The sequence below is a fragment of the Lithobates pipiens genome, unplaced genomic scaffold (assembly GCF_037356315.1).
Source record: "Lithobates pipiens isolate NorthernLeopardFrog02 unplaced genomic scaffold, aLitPip1_a1.2 Scaffold_19, whole genome shotgun sequence".
NCBI lineage: Eukaryota > Metazoa > Chordata > Amphibia > Anura > Ranidae > Lithobates > Lithobates pipiens.
The window spans coordinates 359,059,120-359,084,937 of record NW_027507764.1 but is presented as its reverse complement, the minus strand read 5'-3'; the positions used below and the strand labels follow the sequence as shown (position 1 = coordinate 359,084,937).

The 25,818-nt window shown below is 42.7% G+C and overlaps 1 protein-coding gene across 2 annotated transcripts in view; it reads right to left on the bottom strand.

The window, feature by feature from the left end:
* The window catches only part of JARID2 (jumonji and AT-rich interaction domain containing 2), a 265,758-nt gene that overhangs the window by 31,664 nt on the left and 208,276 nt on the right, over nt 1-25,818 (bottom strand). For both annotated transcript variants that reach the window (XM_077492225.1, XM_077492224.1), the window contains exons 9-13: nt 18,557-18,649; nt 14,360-14,478; nt 14,200-14,270; nt 7,870-7,984; nt 2,791-2,896 (exon numbers count right to left, since the gene is read on the bottom strand). In XM_077492225.1, coding sequence (XP_077348351.1) covers nt 2,791-2,896; nt 7,870-7,984; nt 14,200-14,270; nt 14,360-14,478; nt 18,557-18,649 — 504 coding nt within the window. The remainder of the gene's footprint in view (nt 1-2,790; nt 2,897-7,869; nt 7,985-14,199; nt 14,271-14,359; nt 14,479-18,556; nt 18,650-25,818) is intronic.

Below are 25,818 nucleotides of genomic sequence, written 5' to 3'. Positions count from 1 at the left end.
GTAGTGTGAATAGCCCGATTCTGGCTCGTTTCCAAATCAACGTCCTAAATTGTGTTTCTATACCCTAGAACCATTTTCTAGGAATCCAGACTGAGAAGTTGTGGAAAACATACAGGAGTTGCCGTGCCCATACCATTTTGATTAAATTTGCTCACCCCACCACCGAAAGAGGGAGCTGACTGCATCTATTGAACTTCAACTTATGTTTTTTTTAGCAGGGGCAGGAGATTTCGGTGCAAGTTTTGCCTTGAATCTGGTGTGGCCACCACCCCCAGGTACCTGAAGAAAGCAACTACCTGTATTTGATGAGCGCAGGTAGGCAAAGGGTGAACTGTGGGATCTAGGGGCATATGTTTTACATATACTTTTAAACTGAATTTCATACTTTGCCCATTGACTTCTATTTCTTAAGATGATACTGCTTATATTGAAAGCCAGAATGACAGCATTATCCAGGTTTCTCCGCATCCAATTCACATGACAGGAAACTGCTCTCAATGGAGCTAGTTCACACACCTCCGGGGCAGCCGCTGTCCGCACTGGAAAAGGGTCCTGTGCATCTTTGGCACCAGTTCAGGTCCGAATTCAGGCAAAAATCTGGACACAATTCATACCTGAAACAGAGAACCAAGACGCACTGGACCCCATGCTGCAAGAAGCGGTCGCAGCTCCTGTGAACCCAACCTTAAACTGACCGATTATTAGCCTCAAAATATTTACATGTAGACTTTAAAAACAACATCAGCAGTCAGTAAATCTTGCCAGAAAACAAGCTAAAATTCAAGACAAGAATGGCATGTCCAAAATCTGATACCACTGTGTATAACACACTATAACGGCACAATGCAATAACTCAGAATGATAACAACCCTATCAGCACATACCAGAGCAAATCAACTCTTCAGATATTGAATGTGAGCACGTGCAATTAACATCTTCATTCAGATAAAAAAAATAATCAAATCTTTCACAGTCTAAAAGCGGACATAAGGTCAGATAATTCTTTTCTTGTTAGGTGTAAGACTTGTACTTAAAGTGACAATAAACAATATCCTTATTCTCAAAATATAATCCGTAAATATTCACTACTTCACTGCCTTGTAACCTATTTTACATGAAATGGCAGCAAAAGAAAAGGAAATCCGGGGATGTGAAAGAGGCCAGGATCAATAGAAGGAACTTTGAGTAACAAATACATACTTGAATAGATTCTTTTTTAAACCAGGAGTTTAGTGTCATATTACTTTTTTAAAGTCTAAAGCTAGCCATAATCATACAATGAGATCAACGGATTCCCCCATCCCACCCAAACATAAGCGGGGGTGGGGCCAAGCCCCACTGTGGGTGTCTCTGGAGTGCGGCTCTATACACAAACAAAGCTTGGGAATGAGCATGCACGTGTGCAATCATAGCAAGAGACTTGCTATGGGAGCACAAGGAAAAAGAGGAGTAGCCAAGATCGCCAGTGCGGGACCCCAGAAGAGGAGGTTCGGGCCCCTCTGTGCAATACCATTGCACACAGCAGGTAATACCATGTTTATTATTTTAATTTAAAAGAAAAATTGCCTTTAGTAATACATTAGCACCCTTGCACCAGTCATTTGATCTGTATCTTGCTAGATAACTACAGTGTTACAACTGTCTCAGTGAGTGATGACTCGGAGAGGGAGACTAAGGACATGTTATCATTCTGTCTGCAGGTGGTTGATCACATTATTTACTCAAAATGATTTCCTGAAGTGCACCTTGAAGACCTTGAGTCCTTTGAAAGCCAGCTCAAGTACAGATTTTCTTTTTAATATAATATTACAGTGGATGCATATTCTTACATGTAAGGAACATATTTATGTACAAGTTACTGAAAGGTAAATTTTAAAGGATAAGTTCACCCTTACAAAAAAAAAAAACATAATAAATGCACATTTTTTAGCAGGTAAAAACATATGCATTTTTAATTTTTTTTGTTAGGAGCCTGTAAAGCATTGCACCTTCGATCAGCAGATCAAGGGTGTAATGCCACGGTCCTACAGATTGTCTGTGGAGCGGTCTGTCCATACCTCTGATATGGGAATGCAGTTACAAAATGAAACTCGATGAAATACTAGAGCCCTCAACAGTGTCCTGGTAGTTCATAGAGAACTACAAGCTGACAGCTGCAAAGGCTGTCCAGATTTGTAGTTTTCCCATTCCCATGTCCCATAGAGCACTGTGAATGAATGATGCAGCTGAGCGGGCAGAGCCATGCACAGCCACATTTTATTTAGATGGTGACAGCGAGCTGGGGAAGAATATTCAACTTTCGCTGTCAAAATGGTGGAATGGGGGATCGGGGGCAGGGGTTTGTGCTGTGGAGGCGGAGTAACTCTGCTGCTAGCTTTATTACCATTGCCATATAGATTGATTTGTATGCATTTGTTGTTCTTTTTTCCTTTCCCTCAGAGATTTTTCTTTTTTTTACATTTTAACATTCTGCTAAAAAAGAAAATTTGTGCATCAGTACTGCTTGGACCTTGAAGAAGGGGACATATCCTGAAAGCTTTTCCTGAAAAATTGTATGTTAGTGCAAATAAAAGTATCACAGACAGTACTCCCATTGTCTCTGTCACAATTGTACTAATACGGCTACTATCACCTCAAGTATGTAAAATGTTACAAAAGGTGAACTTATCCTTTAAGAGCCAAAGGAATCTAGTGACTCGATATAAAGCTATAAATTGAAAATACCAGGGTTAAAAATGATGGCAAGCAGCAGGCCCCTTGGCAACACACTGCACCAATGCACACACTTACCATGACGTTACTTTCAAGCATTTGCAGACCAGGAGTACCATTGGCTTGAAGTAGAGTGTGTACCACTTTGTCAAGTTTACTCTCTTCCTCAGCAGGAATGCAATACCTACAATGCAAAAGAAAACTGTTCAAGGTCACAATATTCAAGGAGAACCGCAGGCACAGAGATTTGTGTGAGTTTTGATGTGTAAAAAATTGTTATCTGTCCTCATTTGTAATGCATTGCCGGATCACCTTGATGAACCATTGAAAGAACACAGTGATCTGTAAAAGGCTTATGCCGCGTACACACAACCAGCCTTTGACGGACTGAATTCTGTCAGATTTTTGAAAGGACTTTTCAACGGACTTCCATCGAATCAGACCTGCCTACACACAATCACACCAAAGTCCGACGGATTCGACCGTGATGACGTATGACCAGACTAGATTAAGGAAGTTCATAGCCAGTAGCCAATAGCTGCCCTAGCATCGGTTTTCATTCGGACTAGCATACAGACAAACTGATTTTTCGACCGGACTCGAGTCCGTTGGAAAGATTTGACATATTCTAAATCTAAAGTTCATCTAATTTTTCGACAGCAAAGGTCCGATAAAGCCCACACATGGTCGAATTGTCCGACGGATTCGTTCCATCGGACCTTTGCTGTCGAAAAATCCAGCCGTGTGTACACGGCATAAGAGGTGAGGCTGTGGCACTAGCAGTAAAGTCTAGGAGACTTGCAGCTCTCATATCTATAGCAGGCCAGAAGTACAGAGGGAGCTATACTATATGCCTTGCACCAGGGTTTAACAGCTATAAAGAATTGCAAGCCGCCTCCACTATAGCCAGTGCAAGCTCAACTCATTATCCCAATCAACACGTGCATCTCACGACCTCTGGGTGTCCCCAGTGGAACGTCGTCACTTCCTGTAGCTCCGGCTCAATGTATGTGATATTTACACTGATCAGGCATGGCATTTGAAAGTGGGTGCAATATTTTAGGTAGTAAGTAAACATGTAGTTCCTAAAGTTGATGTATTAAAAGCAGAAAAATGAGCATTGCAGTTTGTTGTGTATGGGGCTGCGTGGCTGCAGAACGATCAGGCTGCCAAGCGGGCCCATGTCCACAGCCAAAAGCGCCTACAATAGGCACATGAGCATCACAACTGGACCACAGGGCCATGGGAGAAGGTGGCCTGGTCTGATGAATCACATTTTCTTTTACATTTTGTGGATGGCTGTATGCTTTTGTATTGCTTACCTGGGGAAGAAATTACACCAGGATAAAGTAAGGAAAGAAGTCAAGTCAGCAGAGGCAGTGTGATGCTTTGGACAATGTTCTGCTGGGAAATCTGGGGTCCTGCCATTCACGTGAATGTTACTTTGACACCTACTCAAACATTTTGCTGACCAAGTACACCCCTTCATAGAAAAAGTATTCCCTGATGACAGTGGCCTTTTTCAGAAGTATAATGCTCCCTGCCACCCTCCAAAAATAGTTCAGCACTGGTCTGAGGAACACAACAAAGAAACACAGCATACCTTCTTCAAGCGCTTCAAGTTCTAGTTGTATCACTGCCTTGACGGATCAGCGTTTTTTTGGTGGCAAAAGGGGGACCTACTCAATATTAGGTGGGTGGTTATAAAGTTATGTCTGAACAGTGTATCTCTTAGTGAACTGACCCATTAATCATTGTATAAAAAATAAAATAAAAAGAAGAATAGATCAGTTCTTTTGGTTTTCTCAATGAATTAACAATTAGGAATTTACTCTATATTTTTTGCTACTATATCAGCCAATGAGTTGTAATCCATATATTTTCTATACCTGGGGAGGCGCTCCCCCCCTAGCTTGCATACGGGGTGCATGCAGGGTGCCGGACTCATAGCTTGCTATGAGTTTTTTTTTCTTTTTCAAGCCACATGACTGGAGCCTGACACTAGCAAATCAATATTTGCTATCGTATTCCGGCTTCTCCTCCCAGCCAGTGAGGACAGGAGGCAGATCGGGTTGGCCAGGAAGAGAAACCGAAGAAGCCATGGAAGGACCGTGGAAAGGCGAGTGCAGTGGGGACCGTGGAGAGGCTGAGTGCAGATCCGGGGGGGGGGGGGGGGGGTTGGGGGGGTTTGCTGCCCTCACACCCCCCCCCCCCCACCAAAAAGGGTTTAGCACCAGTCGGCAATGCATCTTTTCTATATAATGTAGTGTTCTATATATATCCATCAAAGTTAAAGGACAATTCTAATCTGTTTGGTAGAACTGACAGTAATCTTGTATACATATGGCATGTCCATAATTTCTTGGGTTGTTAACACAATGTGTACATTTGCAAGAGGCTTTCAAAGTGCTGCGTTACACTTTGATATTAATGCGTGAAGCAGGCCCTATTGCACATAGGCTGGTTGTCAAAGAAAGTTGTAATTATTAGTGTAAACAGGTTTTTGTAGGCCTAAATTATATGCGTACTCACAGTTAAAGTTTACCCTTGCCTAGGGACATCATTTAGCTGTATGTGTTTGTTTTAGGGATGCACCAATACCATTTTTTTATGAGTACTGATACTTTTTTTTACCGATACCTACTGCAACAGTTTTGTTTACACTTCGGCTGTCAGCAATGGTACAAAGCATTAAAAAGTTATTTACAAATAAAATACATTTATTTCTTTTTTTTTAATTTTTGCGCTTTTTTCATTTTATTTACATGTGAAATGTGTAAATATATGTTAACCACTTCAATACCGGGCCTATTCTGGCACTCCTCTCCTAGATGTAAAAATCATACTTTTTTTGCTAGAAAATTACTCAGAATCCCCAAACTTTATATATTTTTTTTTTAGCAGACACCCTAGGGAATAGAATGGCGGTCATTGCAACGTTTTATCTCGCATGGTATTGCAACAATTTTGCAAACGCGTTTTTTTTGGAAAAAAAAAACAGTTTCATGATTCAAAAAAACAACAGTAACGTTAGCCGAGTAAATAGATACCCAACATGTCATGCTTTAAAATTGCGCACACTCATGGAATGACGCCAAACTTCAGTACTTAAAAATCTCCATAGGCGATGCTTTCAATTTTTTTTATAGGTTACACAATTAGAGATACAGAGGATATCTAGAATTATTGCTTGCGCTCTAACGCACGCAGCGATACCTCACATGTGTAGTTTGAATGGCTTTTACATATGTGGGCGGGACCAACGTTTGCGTTCGCTTCTGAGCGCAAGCTACCAGGGACAGGGGCATTTTAAAAAATGATTTTTTTATTTTATTTTTTACTTTATTTTTACAAAATTTTTTTTTTTTTTCGATAACTTTTATTCCTATTACAATGAATGTAAACATCCCTTGTAATAGGAATCATTTGTGACAGGTCCTCTTTATGGAGAGATGTGGAGTCAATAAGACCCCACAGCTCTCCTCCAGGCTGGAAAGCATGAGATTGTGAAAAAATTTTCACCGATCCTATGCTGACAGCCACTAACGAGGCTTTGTTTACTTCCGGGAACCCATTGGTAAGCCTAGATTAAAGCTTAGCTGTAGGTGCAAGAAATATCTCCCAAACCTAAAAGGTTTAGGAGATATTTGCAGAAGTAGCAGCACCGATGTCTATGGCGCATGTGCCGCAGACCTCAGGCGCACTGAGCGTGCCGTTTGTGGCGGCGCCAGCACCAGAGTGACATCGCAACTCCGGTCAGTCGCAGCGCCTGAGCCGCGATACCCAGAAGTCACTCCGGGACAGATGACACGTCGGAGGAGGCGAACGAGGGCCGGTGTGTGGGCTTCGATCTCAGGTAAGTAATTCTTTATGCGCTAGTATGAACAGCATATTTTTTTAAAGAGGCTTTACTTCCTCTTTAATTAAGGCTGATAATATTAAAGGGTTAATAAGGGGTTAAAACAGAGAAATATTTAATTCAAGTATATACAATGTAATACTGACATATAATCACACACATAGGTTGGACTTGACCTACTATGCAACTATGTACTATGTAACCAAGTTCAGCTAAAGCTCATTTGGCTGTACTCCTATGGATCAACAGAAGTGTAGTTGCACTGTGACCCGTTCTCAGCAGAGAGCTGGCTGAAATCCGCTCTCTGCTGACGTCAGGGATGTCAGTCCAGGCACAGTGTCATTGAGACAATAAAGTCTGGATCCGCCAGGTGCCTGGACTGACACCCGACTCAGCCTCTCAGTGAGCTGCTAAGAGCCTGAGCTGGCTGCCCCCGCCCCCTCCACAGCCCAGCGCTCTAGTGAGCGAGAAGGGAGCAGAGCAGAGAGCTGTGACTGACAGTCTACAGCTCTCTGCTTATGGAGCTCTGAAAACGAGTGATTGACGATGTTTGATCGTTTGGTTCTTAGTGTAAGAGACGCTGGAGGGCCAATGCTGCATCCACTTAGGTAAGTATGAATGAGAGGGAAATCATTTTTTATTTTTATTTGACAGGTTGCTTTAAACTGACTTCATCTGCAGATGGAAGTTGATCCCTTTGATCTGTAGATGAAGAAACAGATAAAAAAAAAACATTGTTTTTTTTTGTATCTCGCTGTTTTAGCAGCTGAGTAATGTTGTTGATAAACATTCCCCAGCTTCTTTTTTTTTTTTGACAGCTTCAATTGCCGGGACTTCGTTTACACTTTAGCTGTTAACAGGGAAACCCCACTAACAGCTGAATGAGAAATTGGTTGTTAAGGCGGCCCCGTTCTTTAACAACCGATAATTGCTGGCTTTTCTTTTTAACATTTCAGCTGTCAGTGGGGGAATCCTGTTGACAGCTGAATGAACCGAGCCTGAAAGTATCAGTTTCAGGTATTGGAACATTTGCATGAGTACCAATGCAAATGCTTAGTATCGGCACCGATACCAGTATCAGTACAACCCTAGTTTGTTTTTATAAAAAGCTCAGCATACCTTATAATGGATTCCCTACAAAGTTTACTTTGAGGTAATATAGTAAGCTATGAGAGAAGTAGACATACACAACATTGTACAATCATACAGATATTTCCCAGTAACAAAAACAACAGAATAAGAAAAAACATAATGCAGGCAGTAGGCGTTTAATAACCAGGACATGTGGATGTGCTTACCAAATGCAATCAGCACCAGTGTGTAAGTAGTCAATATACGGAAGGTGATTTTGGTCTCGAGACCAGCATGAGGTAGAAAAGACCATGCCGATATTAAGCCAAGGAATTGTTACTCCTGAAGAAGACAAATAAACAAGAATCACAAATGGAATAATATATACATTTTCAATGTACCGTATATACTCGAGTATAAGCCGAGATTTTCAGCCTCTTTTTTGAGGCTGAAAGTGCCCCCTCGGCTTATACTCGAGTCACCGCTGTCTGACTGCTCGATCAGCGTATCGAGCAGACAGACGGCGGACATTAAAATTTAAAAGCCGCGCCTCCTTCTCCGCCTCCGATAGGCGGAACACTGAATTTCCCAGCAGTCAGTGTTCCACCTATCACGGACATCCGCTCATTCTCATACTACGGACGAGTATGAGAGGATGTCCGTGATAGGCGGAACACAGGCTGCTGGGAAATTGAGTGTTCCGCCTATCACAGGCGGAGGCGGAATTTTGAATTGTAGAATGGCCGCCGAGAAGAGCGGCGATCCATCGGCACGGCACGGGACGGAGGAGGCACGGGAAGGAGGAGGCACGGCACGGGACGGAGGAGGCACGGGACGGAGGAGGCACGGCACGGGTCGGAGGAGGCTCGGGACGGAGGCTTGGGACACAGGTAGGCTGGACACACACACAAGGCTGCACGGACACACACACACACACACACACACACACACACACACAAGGCTGCACGGACACACACACACACACACACACACACACACACACAGGGATGGATGGATGGATGGATACACACACACACACACAGGGATGGATGGATGGATGGATACACACACACACACACACACACAGGGATGGATGGATGGATGGATGGATACACACACAGGGATGGATGGACGGACACACACACAGGGATGGATGGACACACAGGGATGGACGGACACACACACAGGGATGGACAGCCATGTCTCACCCTCGGCTTATACACGAGTCAATAAGTTTTCCAGTTTTTTGGGGGTAAATTGGGGGCCTCGGCTTATATTCGGGTCGGCCTATACTCGAGTACCGTATATACTCGAGTATAAGCCGAGATTTTCAGCCTCTTTTTTGAGGCTGAAAGTGCCCCCTCGGCTTATACTCGAGTCGCCGCTGTCTGACTGCTCGATCAGCGTATCGAGCAGACAGACGGCGGACATTAATTTTCAAAAGCCGCGCCTCCTTCTCCGCCTCCGCCTGTGATAGGCGGAACACTGAATTTCCCAGCAGTCAGTGTTCCGCCTATCACGGACATCCGCTCATTCTCATACTACGGACGAGTATGAGAGGATGTCCGTGATAGGCGGAACACAGGCTGCTGGGAAATTGAGTGTTCCGCCTATCACAGGCGGAGGCGGAATTTTGAATTGTAGAATGGCCGCCGAGAAGAGCGGCGATCCATCGGCACGGGACGGAGGAGGCACGGGACGGAGGAGGCACGGCACGGGACGGAGGAGACACGGGACGGAGGAGGCACGGCACGGAGGAGGCACGGCACGGGACGGAGGAGGCTCGGGACGACGGCGGCTCGGGACGGAGGCTTGGGACACAGGTAGGCTGGACACACACACAAGGCTGCACGGACACACACACACACACACACACACACACACACACACACACACACACACACACACACACAGGGATGGATGGATGGATGGATGGATACACACACACACACACACACACACAGGGATGGATGGATGGATGGATGGATACACACACACACACACACACACACAGGGATGGATGGATGGATGGATGGATACACACACACACACACACACACACACACACAGGGATGGATGGATGGATGGATACACACACAGGGATGGATGGATGGATGGACACACACACAGGGATGGATGGACGGACACACACACAGGGATGGACGGACACACAGGGATGGACAGCCATGTCTCACCCTCGGCTTATACACGAGTCAATAAGTTTTACAGTTTTTTGGGGGTAAATTGGGGGCCTCGGCTTATACTCGGGTCGGCCTATACTCGAGTATATACGGTATATACGGTAATAATAAACAGAGGTATCATTGGAAACTCGGTCACTTCGCTACAAAGCTCAAATAATGGACACATCAATACCAAGGTTTTAATTCATTTCAAAATGACATGCTGATGCTAGTAAATCAAAAGGGCGATTGCAACTCTAGATTCACAACCCGCAAAAATCAAGCTGGAAAACAATATTTTCATTTGTGTTTATTAAAAATTGGCACCATTGTCGATTTTCTCTGAAAGCTATTTTTTGCAGGCGTTACTCATTACTTCATAAAAAAAAAAAAGAAAAAAAGTCTACCCTTAAAGCAATGTTAAATGCCAAACCAAAAATGTAATATATTACAGTTTGCCAATCAGATGTGGTGGCTGCATTCATTTTCTTTTTTTTAAGGCTTTTTTCCTATGTTTTTACCTGGTGATCTAGCCAGTAACACCTGCATTAGAGTGCCTCCACTCTGGATGAAGGCGTAACGGGGCACCTTTGGACATCAGCATTGTCAGTCTTGGGGAAGTGGAGTGTTCAATGTACTGGCAGATTTAAATGAACTAACAAATTGAAGCCAAACTCCAGCTAATACTTTCTAAGCAGTTACAGCAAACTGTTTTTACTTTTTTGAATAAAGGTTTTACATAAATACAAGCTGATCATTGTAAGCACCCCTGTCAGTGGTAAATGGCTTGTTGAAACACTCCAAATGTTAAATTTGCAGAAGTGCTTGTTCTTTTGAAAAACAACAGAGTTATTGGCTGCATCACCAGATGAAAATAGAAGAAAATAAGCCTAAAAAGAAAAATTCAGCCATCACATCTAAGAATTGGTAAGCTGCAAATATAATAAATGTATGCTTTTGGGTTTAATACCACTTAAATAACAGGCTCTGCAGTATCCTGCACCATTCACTTGCTACACAGAAATGATCATACAACATACTTAATTCATGAATGTGGTATTCCAACAATGTTATCATTCAGTACTGGTTAATTCAGAACTAAGTGCATGTAAAGTAGCTTTCTTTTTGGTTTTGGACAAAAGAATAGGTCAGACCCCTTGTCTGTTTTTTTTTTTTTTTTCTTTTTTCCATCCGTGTTCCATCAGGAGGATTTCTCTTTACTTCCTGTCCCAGAGACAGATAGGGAAGTTGAAGCAAATCTCTCCAAAACAGGGGAGACAATTGTCTCTCTTGGACAGCTGTCACCAGCACTTGCCACCACAAGTGTCCCTATTTAATTCCCTTCACCTCCTGCTCTCGTGACAAATCAAAAATTTTGAATTTCCCATCACTTTCTATAATGGAGAAAATAATCACCAGGATAAAGAGGGTAAATCCTGCTAGCAGGGACCCAAACAGAAAAAACACAAGACTGGTGATATAACACTTCTTTTCTCAATGAAAAAACAAACAAAAAACACACAAACTTTAAAGTGGTTGAAAAGGCTGAAAGTTTACCTTCATACATTCTATGCATGAAGGTTAAAAATCTTCGGTGTGCTGTTCCCCCACCCCCACAGCCCCCCTTATACTCACCTCAGCTTCCTCTAAATCCAGCGATGTGCACAAGAGCCCTGGCTGTCACAGGACTCTCTCCCCTCATTGGAGAAACAGCAGGAAGAGCTATTGGTTCCCACTGCTGTCAATCACAGCCAGTGAGCCAACGAAGAGAGAGCGAGTGGCAGAGTGGGGCCGAGCCGCAGCTCTGTGTGTCATATGGATGCATAGAGCAGGGCTTGGAAGAGAGCACGCACAAGTGCCCGCAAGTGCTATTGGCTAAGGGGGAAGAGCCACGGATGCTGGTGGGTGACGCAAGAAGAAGAGAATCAGGGCTGCTCTGTGCAAAACCACTGCATAGAGCAGGTAAGTATGACATGTTTGTTATTTTTTTTAAAGCTGAACCCAGTGGCGGCTGGTGAAGTTTTTGGATGGGGGGCGCCAGACCCTGCCCATCATTTTTGATCCCTCCCACTTCTCATAAACCACGCCCCTTATATAATCCACCCAATCCGTCCCCTATATTCCACTTCCATCCACCCATAGTTTAAAAAATTCTACAGGTTGCATCTTTTACGTTATAGAGGAGGTCTAGGGCTAGAATTATTGATCTCAGTCTAACGATCGCGGCGATACCTCACATGTGTGGTTTGACCACTGTTTTCATATGCGGGCGGCCCGGCACAGTACTCACGTATGCGTTCGCTTATGCACGCGAGATCGTCGTGACTGGGTGCTTTAAAAATCTTTTTTTTTTTTTTTTATTTAGTATATTTATTTTTTCACAGTTTAAAAAATAAATGGTGTCACTTTTATTCCTATTACAAGGAATGTAAACATTCCTTGTAATAGAAAAAAGCATGACAGGTTGTCTTAAATAGGAGATCTGGGGGGGTCAAAAAGTCCTCAGATCTCATATTTACACGAAAATGCAAAAAAGATTTATAAAAATGTCTTTGCCAGCAAATTAACAACAAGCAACAGAGCAAACCATTACTTTGCAGTTTGCTGAATAAGAATAATACCGCATGGCATGATGTGATCCTCCTGCAAGAAGCATTCAATTATATTGTTTCTTTTACAAATTGCTCTAATAATAATTCCTGCACAGCACACAACACAGTGGTCTAGTAAAGGCTTAGGCCAGCCGGGGTGCATTTGGCAATTAATTATCATTTGTAAATTAATTATTTAATTTTTTTCCCAGAGACAGCAATTATGCCACTCACCTCACTGTCTTGCAGCTACGCTCGGGCTGAGGAACGGAGCTACCGACTTCACTTCCGGGTATCGTGAAGCAGCCGAAAGCCGGAAGCGACCTGCCTATCCTTGAATGACAATGCTCCCGCCCGTAGAATCACAGTGATTTTACGGGCGGAAGTTAGTCGGCGTTCTATAGTGCGCCGCAAGGCAGGTTTTTAACCCGCAAATGAAGCGCCATGGATGCAATCTTGTGATTGCATCGACGTGGCGCTTCTCATAGTTCACTGCGATCGGCGCCACAGTACACCATGTTAAATTGTTAAATGATGGGGTTTTTTTTATGTCTTAAAGGGCCCGTTTTTAATTTTTTTACTTTTTTTTTTTACACTATGGGAGGGGGGCGGCGCCCGGGCGCCCCCTATGGATGGGCCGCCACTAGCTGAACCTTTAATACAGCTGAAAAGTTGAAATGACACAACTACTCTAGTGGGGCTTCCCCTGCACTGTGAGAGCAAAATGCTTATTTTTTTTCCCTAGGGGAACAATTAAAAGCAGTTTTACTTACGGTAACTTATACCTCACTCTAACAGGCTTCTTCTGCTCTGTGGGGCAGGTCACCTAAAGCTACTTCTTTTCACTGCTCTGTTGGTTGCAACTGCTCTGACATCATCATGTACAAGGAAAGACCAGCAGTCCTGCATTGTGAGGACACCAAGGGCCGGCCCACAATCCAGAGAACTGCAGGGAAGAGGAAGGTGTATGCAGCTGGGGATCCAAGGAATAAGTTGAGTAAAAAAAAAAAAGTATACCATTTTTGAAGTTTGAGGGCAGTCACACTACAATGGTAATTTTGGCATTTCCCCAGAATTTAGCTTTAAACATTATTGTTAAATGGACCCGTACCTCCCATGTGCAATTTTATTAAGGCTCAGGATATCCAAAACATTTATACGGTCACTTCCACGATAAGGAGTAACAAACTGTACTATAAGGAATAAAGGTACATCACTGAATACAGAAGAGAAAATGTAACAGAGAATAGTAGACCAAAGGACACGAAACCTAATTTCTCATAACAAGAGCAAGAAACTGTCTCCAGCACACCATGGATCTCCAGAACAAGTCCAAAGCTTTATTCTACAATCACATGGTTACAGCAGATGATGAAGGGGTCCTGCGAGGCTCAGAAACGTAGCTATCTGCTGTAACAGTGAGATCATTAAATAAAGCTTTGGACTCGTTCTGGAAATCCATGGTGTGCTGGTGACATTCTCTTGCTCTGACTATACACAGTTCCAGCCAGTGGTCACTTCAGCACCCAATTATATGCACAGCCATTTCTACAGAAACATGTGCATTGGGAATAGGATGTTGGGTTATAATTTCTCATAAGGTACAATAATTTAAACCAAGGGAACTATTGTTCAGAATCACATTCTAAAATTGATTTTATTCAACAGGTAATGCCTTTGCTGTGACGGGTTAGCCATATGCCACATCATAATGAAAGTTCTAACAAAAAAGTGTATTACTCTTACAATAACTGAGGTTATAGCATAAGCATAAATCACTTACCAGGCACAGCACCAAGGTGTCGCAGGATGGATCCTGAATTATTAGGAAGGACTGTGAGATTCCATCCATGCCTACAAAAATACAAGAAAAAGGACACTAGAATGTAAAATATTGTTGATTTCCCATGTTATTGTGGACAAGCATGGGATAATCATCTCACCTTGAAAAGGGTTCTGCTTTACCCACAGGAAATCCACTTCCATGAGTGTTTGTGTCGACCTTTCCGCAATGCACAGCTACGTGGCAAGACTTCTGGTCAACAATCCGCCAGTATTCTTGCTGAAATAAGAATTACTGTTATTATCTGTGGAAGGTTGGCCATCTCATATTTCAAAGGTAGTAACCATCCCCTATTGTTAACCACTATATTTTTCACAGAAACCATTTCTACCCTAATTCCTTAGAAGAATCTTTTCTGTGTATTTTTTGCTTAAGCCGATGAAGATACTTAAGATACGTAAAAAATAAGAATGACATCTAATTGGTTACCGCAGACAACATAAATTTTACATTTCCTCAAGATTTTATAATGTGCATAGAATTATTTTTATTTTTTTTATGAATACACCGAGTCTCCAACATCTGCTTGGAGTTGGCAGCTCACTATTTGGATAAATGAGTTGATCTTTTTCATTCTCAACCACATTCTCTAAAAGATGTCTCCCAATCAATCACTCATTTCAGTACGTAAAACCGAAATAATAAGAATTAACTGGGAAAGGGAAAAAGTCCATAGAACAAAGAAGAGGCTTAGGGAACAGCAGCATAATGGGGCCGACGACAATGACCACTGTGAACACAGGTTGTGACAACTTCTTCACATGCATTGAGAAGAAACTCAAACCACTCCTTTATTCTTCCATAAAAAACTAGAGACAAGTATTAATTATGGCAAACCACAATCAACTTCTAAATAATTTCCTGGTAAAGACAATACATGCTGAAATAAATAATTTAGGAAATGATGCAACACAATAAAAAGCTAAAGTAAAAATAAAAAAAAAATAAAAATAATATGGCTGCATAAGTGTGCACAAGCTTAAGACTAATACTCAAGAAATGAGCTAGGCTTTCAGTACTTCAGGTGTGATCAATTTCAGTGAATGGCACCATAGCTTGTAGACTCTATAATTTTCACACAGACCAAATATTATACACCGACTTGGATTATTTTTATCATAGATATGTAGCAGTATAAAATTTGGCCAAAATTTATGAAAAAAAAAACGAATTAGAATTTTTTTTTTTTTTTTACAGAATTTCCGGTATTTTTTAACTTATAGTGCAAAAATAAACGAATGAAAATTGCATATGATTGGATGAATAAAGTGAACACGCCTTCACCTTATGCATTAAGCTAAGAGAACATTAACTTTATTTAGTAAATTCACTTAAAATAGTGATTTTGGGACCAGTTAGGTGAAAAAAAAATCTAGCTAAAGTCCCTTTATTTATTTTACTGTCTTTAGCTCCAGAGCTAGACCAAAACCCTAGTCAGCACTATACCAACTTTAAGAACTTTTAATGCAATGCAGCAAAAGGTTAAATGTCATAAAAAAAAACACTGACTGCAACAGCCTGCAGGTCTTTTTCAATATATATTCAGCTGTAGCTCATAGCAATCACTTATTATTTATATAGGTATATATTAAAACCTTCAATCTGTCACTAAAGCATTACAACTCAAAGGAAAACCCATAATAATATGCAGCTCATTCTATACTGCGTCCTAAAATGACCTCTACAAGCATACATGGACTGCTGAGTTTCGTTCAAATTTCACAATCCTGTTTCAACGCAGTAGATTTATTTTGTTCCAGCAGCTTTGGACAGCACAACAAGAACATACATATCGTGTGCACCAAAGATTATTACAAGCAGCTGGCTGTGATTTAGCAGTGCAACATGGTGTAATTCAGGTCAGCTGCAACAATGGTTAAATGACTGGAGAAATGTATATGTACTATGGTACTGCCATTATTCTGGGATTCACTTTCTGGAACATTTATTGCAGGAATCATTCCAGCAATTTTTCAGAACTGAAAAAAAACACATGTTCTAATTTTTTATGGTAGAAGCTTGCATGTAATATCTATGTTATTGCACAGACACAGGGCACTGCAGAAAGCCAAAATATTAGGGAAGGTTGTATTTACTTCCAACAAGCTAATTTTACTTTGCCAGAGGTTTGTCTTTTTTGTTATGGGTCAGGCAGAAAGAAGCAGCTCTGATATATTTTCAGGAATAACAAATATGACTAGACAAAGTTTTCATTCAGGCTAAAAACAATAAAATAACTGAGTTTACAAATTTGAGATATTTCAGTATTAATGTGAAAGTCCAGACTCCCAACTACCTAAGCTTAAAGTGTTTAACAAAAAAACAGATCTGGTCCTTTAAAGCAGATTAAACAGTACAGTGCTTGTGCTGTGTAATCTGGCCCCCTCTAAATTGTATAAAAAATAAATAAATAATAAAAAACCTCCCTGAATCTTCCACTTCCTGTATGCCCTCTCCAAACTGGGCTACTTAGCTCTCATCACCATGGTCAAAGAGCGTCACTCCATCATACGCTGCCCTGCTCTGCTCTCTCCCCCCTCCTTCCTGCCCGTCTCTCCCCCCTCCTTCCTGCCACACTATTACAGGGCTGGCATACAACACTGTGTAAATCCTTTCTAAAAACGAGCTGTGTAAATGGCTTTACATTTTTAGAGCTGTCTTCAGGCTGGTCACGTGACTCGTGGTCGCTTTACAGCTCCAAGACAGGGCTTCTGCAGGAGGAGCTGAGCAGCCACGTGATCTCCTTGGCTGACGTCAGAGGGAGATGACGATCCCTCCTGCAGTAGACGTGAATCGGAGCTTCAAATCGGCCACGAGTCAGCTCTAAATAGCCATTTACACTGCTTGTTTTTAGAAAGGATTTACAGTGTTGTATGCCAGCCTCTAATAGAAAAAAAATGCTTAACAAACACTTTAAAATGGCTCCCCTCCCCCCTCCTCCTAACTATCCTGTAAAAGGAAGATGCTTATACTTATTCTGAAAGTGCGTTGGTTAGGTCACGTGATCGCCCCAAAAGGCGCATCATGGGAGAGGAGGGACAGCCAACAGATGTCACATAGTAAGCCTATGAGTTACATTGTCACCCAGGCATTCCATCCATTGTCAGAGCTCTCTCCTCTCCCCCTTCCATCCAGACCTGCTCCAGTTCCTGCCCCCTGCCTTGCTGTGAGGATGACTGTGGCCAGGTGGGAGACCTGGAAAACAGCCAGGCTAAATGCCTCTGCCCCACTGTGTTAAAGTAGGACTGTGTAAGGAGGATACGATTGAAATGGGGACTGTAATGTAAGCTAGAAAAGGGAGGCTATAACTGCAAGGGGGGTTGTCATGAGGGAGGCTGTAAAGTGAAGGGGAAATGAGGAAGCTGGGATACTGCTGTAAAGGGGGTGAAGGGGGGGGAACAGTAAAGTGAAGGGGGCCTGTGATGTCAGGGCTCAACAGCAAAACACCATGAGGGAAACCTGTGTTCTGTGTGTCTTTCCTGCATCAAACACATTTGGTGTGTGATCTGCTGCAGAGGTCAATAGATTCCTAACAGCACTGCAAACAGTGTGTTTGCTGCACTAAATGACATGGTACAGCAGTACCATGCGATTTGGTGCAGTATGTTTTTGAAAAGTAGTGTATACCCTACTTATTGTGCAATCCAGTGTGATGTCAGGCCATTCAAATGAAGAGGCTGAAAACCGCACCACACTTGATTCACATGTGAAAGCGGACAGCATTCCTGTGTGATTCAGGTGTAAACCGGCCCTCAAAGGGGACTGTGGACACTGATATAAAGGGGTGGGGGACTGTGATGTTAAGGGGAGGAACTGATTTAAAGAGGAGGTTGTGATGTGAAGGGGGGACTGAGGACACTGATTTAAAGAGGGCACTGTAATGTAAAAGGGACTATGTTAGGTGTAGGCTGAAGACACTGATGTACGGAGGGGCTGTGATGTAAAGAGGCGTGGATACCTGCGGGTGGCACGGGTATCTATGCCCAGAAGTGGGAGCTAAATACCTGTATTAGACAGGTATCTGCTCCCCCTTCCACCCTGAAAAACGTCAAATGTGACACCGGAGGGGGATAGGATTCCGAAAAGCGGAAGTTCCATTTTTGTGTGGAACTCCGCTTTAAATTTTTATAAGCATAATTTTGGTTTTAGTGACATACTGCTAGTAAGATGCCCACATACAGTTTTTGGTGACCATCAGGCCTAGTGTTGGATAATCAGAAAAGCATGCTGTTCCTTGCAGATGTGGCAAAGACCTTTCAGTGACCTTCCAAAGAATGTTGTTGCTGCATTAACTCACCTCAACTTCTGCTACAGTTGGCTCTTTATTGAAGCACATGTTCATGACGTTCCTTGCTGTCCGGAAGAAGGTGGTAAGAGACATAGACCTTCCCTGTAGACAAAACAGATAGTGAATAAGTTCCACAGGCATTTAACCAGCTGCTACAGCTATTTCAGTGAACTCATTCTTATAATACATGAAAAATCATTGCAGTCCACAGAGCATTTTATTTCAATATCTTTTTTCTCTTTAAGGCTGCCTTTTCTTTACTGCTGCTCAGAAACAAACATGCTTCTCTCCTGTACTGAAATTGCTTAATCTAATTTCCCTGCATAGTGTGAGCTTCCCACAGTGTACTTATATGTATGGGCGGGGCCATGTAATGTAAAATCTTGAATGAGAACCTCATTCCGTCAGTCAGAACACTGAAGATGGGTCGTGGATGGGTCTTCCAGCATGACAATGACCCAAAACATATTGCTAAGGCAAAAAAGGAGTGGCTCAAGAAGAAGCACATTAAGGTCATAGAGTGGCCTAGTCAATCTCCAGACCTTAATCCTATAGAAAATTTATGGAGGGAGCTGAAACTTCGAGTTGCCAAGAGACCTTAAGGATTTAGAGAAATTCTGTAAAGAAGAGTGGACCACAATCCCTCCTGAGATGTGTGTAACCCTGGCCACTAACTGCAAGAAACATCTTACCTCTGTGCTTGCTAACAAGGTTTTCTCCACCAAACATTAAGTCACGTTTTGCTTGGGGATCAAATACTTATTTCACTCACTGAACTGCAATGTAATTTATAGCATTTGTTTTATGCGTTTTTTTTTATGGATTTATGATTGAAATTCCCTCTCTATCATTTAAAATACACATACCGTATTATAAAAATGGCCTGAAATGAAGACAGACACTGTTTTTGTTTTATCCAGCTATATTGATTGATAGCAACCAAGTAAAAGATATAACACAAACATGTCAGAAAAAATAAAAAAACAAATGACTGAGTTGGAAAAAGAATCACCCACCTACGTCAGTATTTTGTTGAACCACCTTTTGCTGTAATTATAGCCTTTAGTCTTTTGGGATATGTATCTACTAATTTTGCACATCTAGATTTTGCAATATTTGCCCACTCCTCTTTGCAGAACTGCTCAAGTTCAGTTAAATTTGATGGTGACCGTTTGTGGACTGCAGTCTTCAAGTCATTCTACAGATTTTCAATGGGATTTAAGTCTGGGCTCTGACTAGGCCATGCAAGGACATTCACATTTTTCTCCTTCAACCATTGTGTGGTTATTTTTGCTGTGTACTTTGGATCATTGTCATGTTGGAAGGTAAACAGTCTTCCCATTGACAACTTTTTGGCAGAGGGCAGCAGATTTTTCCTCAAGAATTTGAAGGTATTTTGCCCCATCCATTTTTTCTTCTATCCTGACAAGTGCTCCAGTCCCTGCTTCAGAGAAACACCCCCATAACAGGATAATACCACCTCCGTGTTTTACTGTAGGGAATGGTGTTATATGGATGGTGAGCTGTATTGGATTTCTGCCAGACATATCCTTGGGTGTCGAGGCCAAATAGTTCAATTTTAGTCTCATCTGACAAGAACACTTTTTTTCCATGTGGCCTCAAAATGTGTGTTTTGGCAAGCCTCAGCCTTGACTGCATGTGGCATTACTTGAGTAGTGACCATTTACCTGCAACCATTCCATATAAGGCACATTTGTGGAGAATTTGTAATATAATTGTCACATGCACACAATGACCACTCTGTCATAAATTCTAGCAACTACTTCAGAGTTGCTGTAGGCCTCTTAGTAGCCTCTCTGAGCATTTTCCTCCTGGCTCTTTCATCCAATTTGGAGCTATGTCCTGATGCAGGGAGGGTCTGTGTTGTACCAAATACCTTCCACTCAGGGGTGGACTGACCACACGGGTGCCACCCAAGTGCCCAGTGCCAGTAGGTGGCCCACCCCATGACTCTGTTGTCAATCGTCCGGAGTGGACACATGGTATGAGAGCTGTGCTGTCTCTCAGCATATACTGGCCCGATCAGCAGGTTTCCCGGGCAGCTCCACACAACTAACTCTGCTCTCCCTCCTGCACTCCTTTGGACTTAATAACAAATAGCGTTAATATACACCCAGATCTCACACTGATGCAGCCCATCACTGTCTCTTCCCCCTCCTCTACATGTGCTTGATATTGGAGGTGAAGTATGCCCCAGCCATCTGCTCTCTGCTTGTCTTCCAGCCACTGCACTGTGCCTCTCTGATCCTTCCCATGCTCTCCCCCTCCTCTGCTCGAGCTTAACAGAGGTTAAGCAATGCTCCAGCTCCTCCTCAGCCTTACAGCCATCATACATCCCACCCCTGCATTCTCTGAATGCCTGGTGCTGTGGGTCTTCCTGAGCTACTCAAACACCACAATAGGAGAGGGGCACATTAAGAGCGCCTGTCTTGCTCAGCAGTAGCCTGGCCTGTCATCACAAGTTCTGGCCCTGCTACCTACAGTCTGCTGCACCTGTGATTTCTGTGGGCAAGACAAAGGGGAAGCGAGCGACGAGTACATCTGACTCCCTTGGAAAAAACTCTCCTTGTTAGTTCCAGGCCTGGCCTCCTGCAAGTGGCTGGTGGTAAAAAAAATTAAAAAAAAAAATCCTTGCCGGTGACCTGTGTTTGCGCAGTCTGAAGCCAGATGATTAGAGAACAGCTGGGCTCAGCCTCACATCAGTGGGATGTGGCTTAAATTTCCACACCCCGCTGCAAGAGTAGAGAACAAGCTTGGCAGTTGACTGGCTGCAAACTGTGCATGCACCGTTCAGAATCACCGGCCAGGATTTATTTTTCTAAAGTGTTTTACTGCCAGCCACTCATGAGTTGTTACCAGGCCAGGAGATATTTAACCACTTCCTACCAGGAGGGTATACATGGACGTCTTCCCATTTCAATGGTTATACTGGGATGATGCTTGCACCTATAAGCATCATCCCGGTTTTGATCTTTACAGCCAGCAATTCTCTTCAAGACAAAAGTGATCTGAGTGGCTAATTAGCCAGTCAATCACTTCTGAGGATAGTGGAAGGGGGTGGATGGTGGAAGGGGGTCGATGGCTGCCCTGTACAGAGACAGAGGAACTGACATCGTTCCCCTTTCTCTGTAACCCTGGGAACCGAAAGCCACAAGCAGTTCGTCACAATCTGTGTCTGATCGGCTACGTGGGAGGCCAGAGGAGAGATCTGGGATCTAATAGACCCCAAATCTCTCCATAAAGAGGACCTGTCATGGCCCATGCTATCACATTACACATCACAAGTTAGTACAAAAAAAAAAAACAAAGTGTAAAAAAAAATGTGCTACATAAAGAATGCAGGGCTCAGCCGTGCCCACCAATGCAGCCTCACCAGTGCAGAGGGGAGGAGAGTCAGCCAGATCACCACATTGGCAGGCGTCTCCCGCTGTGCTAGCTTCAATTTGAATCGCCGGGTGTCTGCCATCACACAAGTGTCCCGCCTCCTGGGTGGGCTCCCACCTATGATAGACAGCACATGTCCCGGCATTGGAAAAGTGTGCTATCAGTCAAAGGAGCCATACCAGGAGGCGGGACTTTATGTGACAGCGGGCACCCGGCGATTTAAATGAAACCTGACACAGTGGGAGACACCGGCCTGAAACACCTCCCCCACCACCCACTCTGCCTCAGCACCCATCCTGCATTCCGGGGACAAACGTTCACCATACCCTTAGTTATTCTAGAGTGCCCCCTTAGTACAGTGTTACTAAGGGCACACTCTGGAGGAGGATGCAAGGGGGATACTAGAGGTAATAACTTAGTACCTCCAGAGTGCCCCCTCCTTTCCTCTCCTACCGACAGCAGCTGCAGGTATTTTTGTATATACTATGCTTCAATTTATGAATGGGCAGGAGCCTCTGTCTTCCTGGTCATTCAACTGCAGTGCAGCTAGGGCTTCATAGAAAGGCACTGGGGATGTGTCCTCAGTCTCTATCTCTGTCTCAAAAATAAGACTTCAGTGGTCTGATATTTCACCAAAGCCTCCACCCCACCACAGCATTGTGAAAAGAATGTAAAAAATATTCAATTAAAATGAAAAAAAAAAAAATGTAAAAGCTTGAAGTCTCCTGCCACTCTGCATGTCACCGAGTTTGGTACCCCTGCACGTGAGCCTGCTGCATTAATGTATAAGTATACAGAACTTAGATTCATAATTTGTTTTAACAACTTTTAGGTTTTTGGTTTTCTGTCTTACTAGCCCTTTCAACAATGATGTTTTATTAGGACTTGGCAATACTTGTACCATAAATTATAATATCCTGAATAGTACAATCTAATACAAAATTGAGTTTACTATTGGTTATTGTATAGTTATTCTTCCCTTCTTTTTCCGACGCAGACGTCTGGGTACCCATTGTGGGGTCCACCCCACACTGTAATCATTTGTTGGGTCTTCACGGGCTTCCCGGCATGGTGGGGAGACACATAAAATCACTGTGTGCCTCCCTTTGAGAGCCCTGTCATTTTTATGTTCCACCCCTAGATGGGGCAGCTCCCGTGCTGGATGCGGTGCAAATGCGCATGCACGACGGAACCTCCAGCCCTGTCTTGTCATGCGCTTGCATCGGACAGGAGTGTTCGGAACACATTCGGGTGTTCTCCTGAACGCAGAGGGGGTGACAGAGGTGGCCATTAGCTGCCCAGGTGGCCGCAATTAGCGGCTCAAGGGACTGCCATTGTCGGTGCTAATAGGCCTCTCTGCTGCGGGGGGGAAACGTGAACAACACCTGAGATCCATTAACCAATTTAGGCAAGTCATAAATACCAGGCTCAGATGCTGGACAGCACGAGATGATCCCGACAGGCCCACACATCAGATCAGACTGGTAAGAGAAATTGTAGGAACTTGGTTGACTGCAATTTAGTAGCAATGTTGTCTACTATCCTAACTTGATACTTTGTTAAATTTAGAGTTAAGGATACTTGGGCCGTTACATACAAAAGTGTAATATAAACAGTAATCCTCCTTTTGGGAACCTTTACCACATGCATAGTAGGCGATAACATCAGGTAATCCTTGATGAGCCATGGCATTATTGTTTAAATGCTATATTTATATATACACAAGGCCTTTTTTTTTTCCAACACTTGTGGGTTATTTTGTTGTTGTTTAGGTTGGGTCACTTATTTTTGCTACACAGTCACCCTAACTACAAGGGTTAATATATTTTTCACCTTTGCTCATGCACTTATCACTCAGCACACTTATTCACACTTTATTATCTCAACCACTGCAACACTAATAAATTAATATAAAATTGTACATCACATTTTAATTCCTATATAACATAAGGTTTAACACATCACTCGGGTATATTAGTCAATTTTTAGATTGTAAGCTGTAACGAACAGGGCCCTCTGATTCCTCTTGTACCAAATTGTAATGTAACTGTAATGTCTGCCTTCAAAGCGCTCTGTCCTGTAAAGCGCTGAGCAAACTGTTGGCGCTATATAAAACCTGTATAATAATAATCATTTTATTTCCTTACTATTAATTAATTTTTGCAACTGTTCTTTCCCTTGGTACCTATTCTTATTTCTGCAGTAGACACTATATACAGAATTTACATTACCCTCATAGGATATATTTTAGATAATTATTTATGATTATTTTCAGGTGCTGTGGCCTCTGGGCCGTCCCTTTGCGGTGGTGGCCCACAAAGACAGTCACTCCTTGTAAGCCTGTGAATCCTCTCCTTCTCTGGGGGGGGGGGGGGGGGGGGGGGGTTGGGGTTGGTCCCTTTCCCTTCCCCCCCTTTTTTCCCCCCTGGGTGGATTATTTTGCAGTGGGGCCTGGGATTGTCTGCGGGGAAGAAATCTGGGAGGTTTTTAAGAAAGTTCTCTGGTTCAGGCAGAATTAATATTGTGGATTGGTTAAATATAAAATAAATATCTATTTAGTTGTTAGTAATTCAATATTCATTTTATGGAGTGTATAACCTGCCTGTTTTTGATATTATTGCAGAGATATCTGAAACCCCCTGAGGAAGACTATTAAATACCATTGTCAAAATGCATAGGGGTATAATGTCTCAGGCTATGTAATTTATACTGTAGGGACTTTAATTCAAACTACCATTTCAATGGATTGAAAGTATATTATGTATATGTATTTATTTTCCTGTATTTTTTTCCTCACTATTGTACACCAGAGCTCAATTTTAATTAATTCTTTGTACCTTAATGTAATTTGACAAGTGATTTTGATAATAAAAGCAGTTATTTAACTTTTACAAAGTGATTGTCCTTTTTTGTTGCCAGAAAACCCCACGGGGAATTCTTTCTTTCTTTTTTAATACAGTTACGGGGTGTGCAGCTATCTCAAATTCACGTTTATGTGCCTTTACTTGCTAGTTTGCTTCCACTTCTTAACCACTTCCAGACCGTCGCACACTGATATACATCCTAACTATGAAGAGGAATATTGTCGTTATGGCAGCAGCTAGCTGCTATAACCCCCATATCCTCTTCTTTGGCCGGTGGTCCGGTTTCAGATAATGGTGGTCTCTGTGGCGGCAGAGAGCCCCCCTCCCGCCACACTCTGGTGCCCTCTGCAGCGGCGATTGGATCCTTTCTCATGCTGGGTATGTGAGTGAGGAGAAGATGGTCCACACCCATCTCCATACCATTGCAGGGTGGAAGCAACGTCAAAAAACGTCACTGACGCCCATAGCTCTTAAAGGGCCATTTAAAAAAAAAAATGAAATGACAAAATTTTTTATTGCATTTCAGTGTAAATATGAGATCTGAAGTCCTATCATGCTTTTTTTTGTATTAGAAGGGATGTTTACATTCCCTGCAATAGGAATAAAAGTGACATTTAAATTTTTTTTTAAGAACAGTGTAAAAATAAAAAATAAAAGGTAAAATAAAATGAGAAAAAAAGTTTTTAAACATGCCCGTCCTGCAAAGCTCGTGTGAACTCATACATGAGCAGCGCCTGCATGTGAAAACGGGTTCAAACCACACGTGAGGTAATGCCGCGATTGTTAGCACTAGAGCAATAATTCTAGTCCTAGACCTCCTCTGTAACTCAAAACATGCAACCTGTAGAATTATTTAAAACGTCGCCTATGGAGATTTTTAAGGGTAAAAGTTTGTCGCCATTCCACGAGCGGGCGTAATTTTTAAATGTGATATGTTGGGTATCAATTTACTCAGCATAACATTATCTTTCACAATATGAAAAAAATATGGGCTAACTCTAC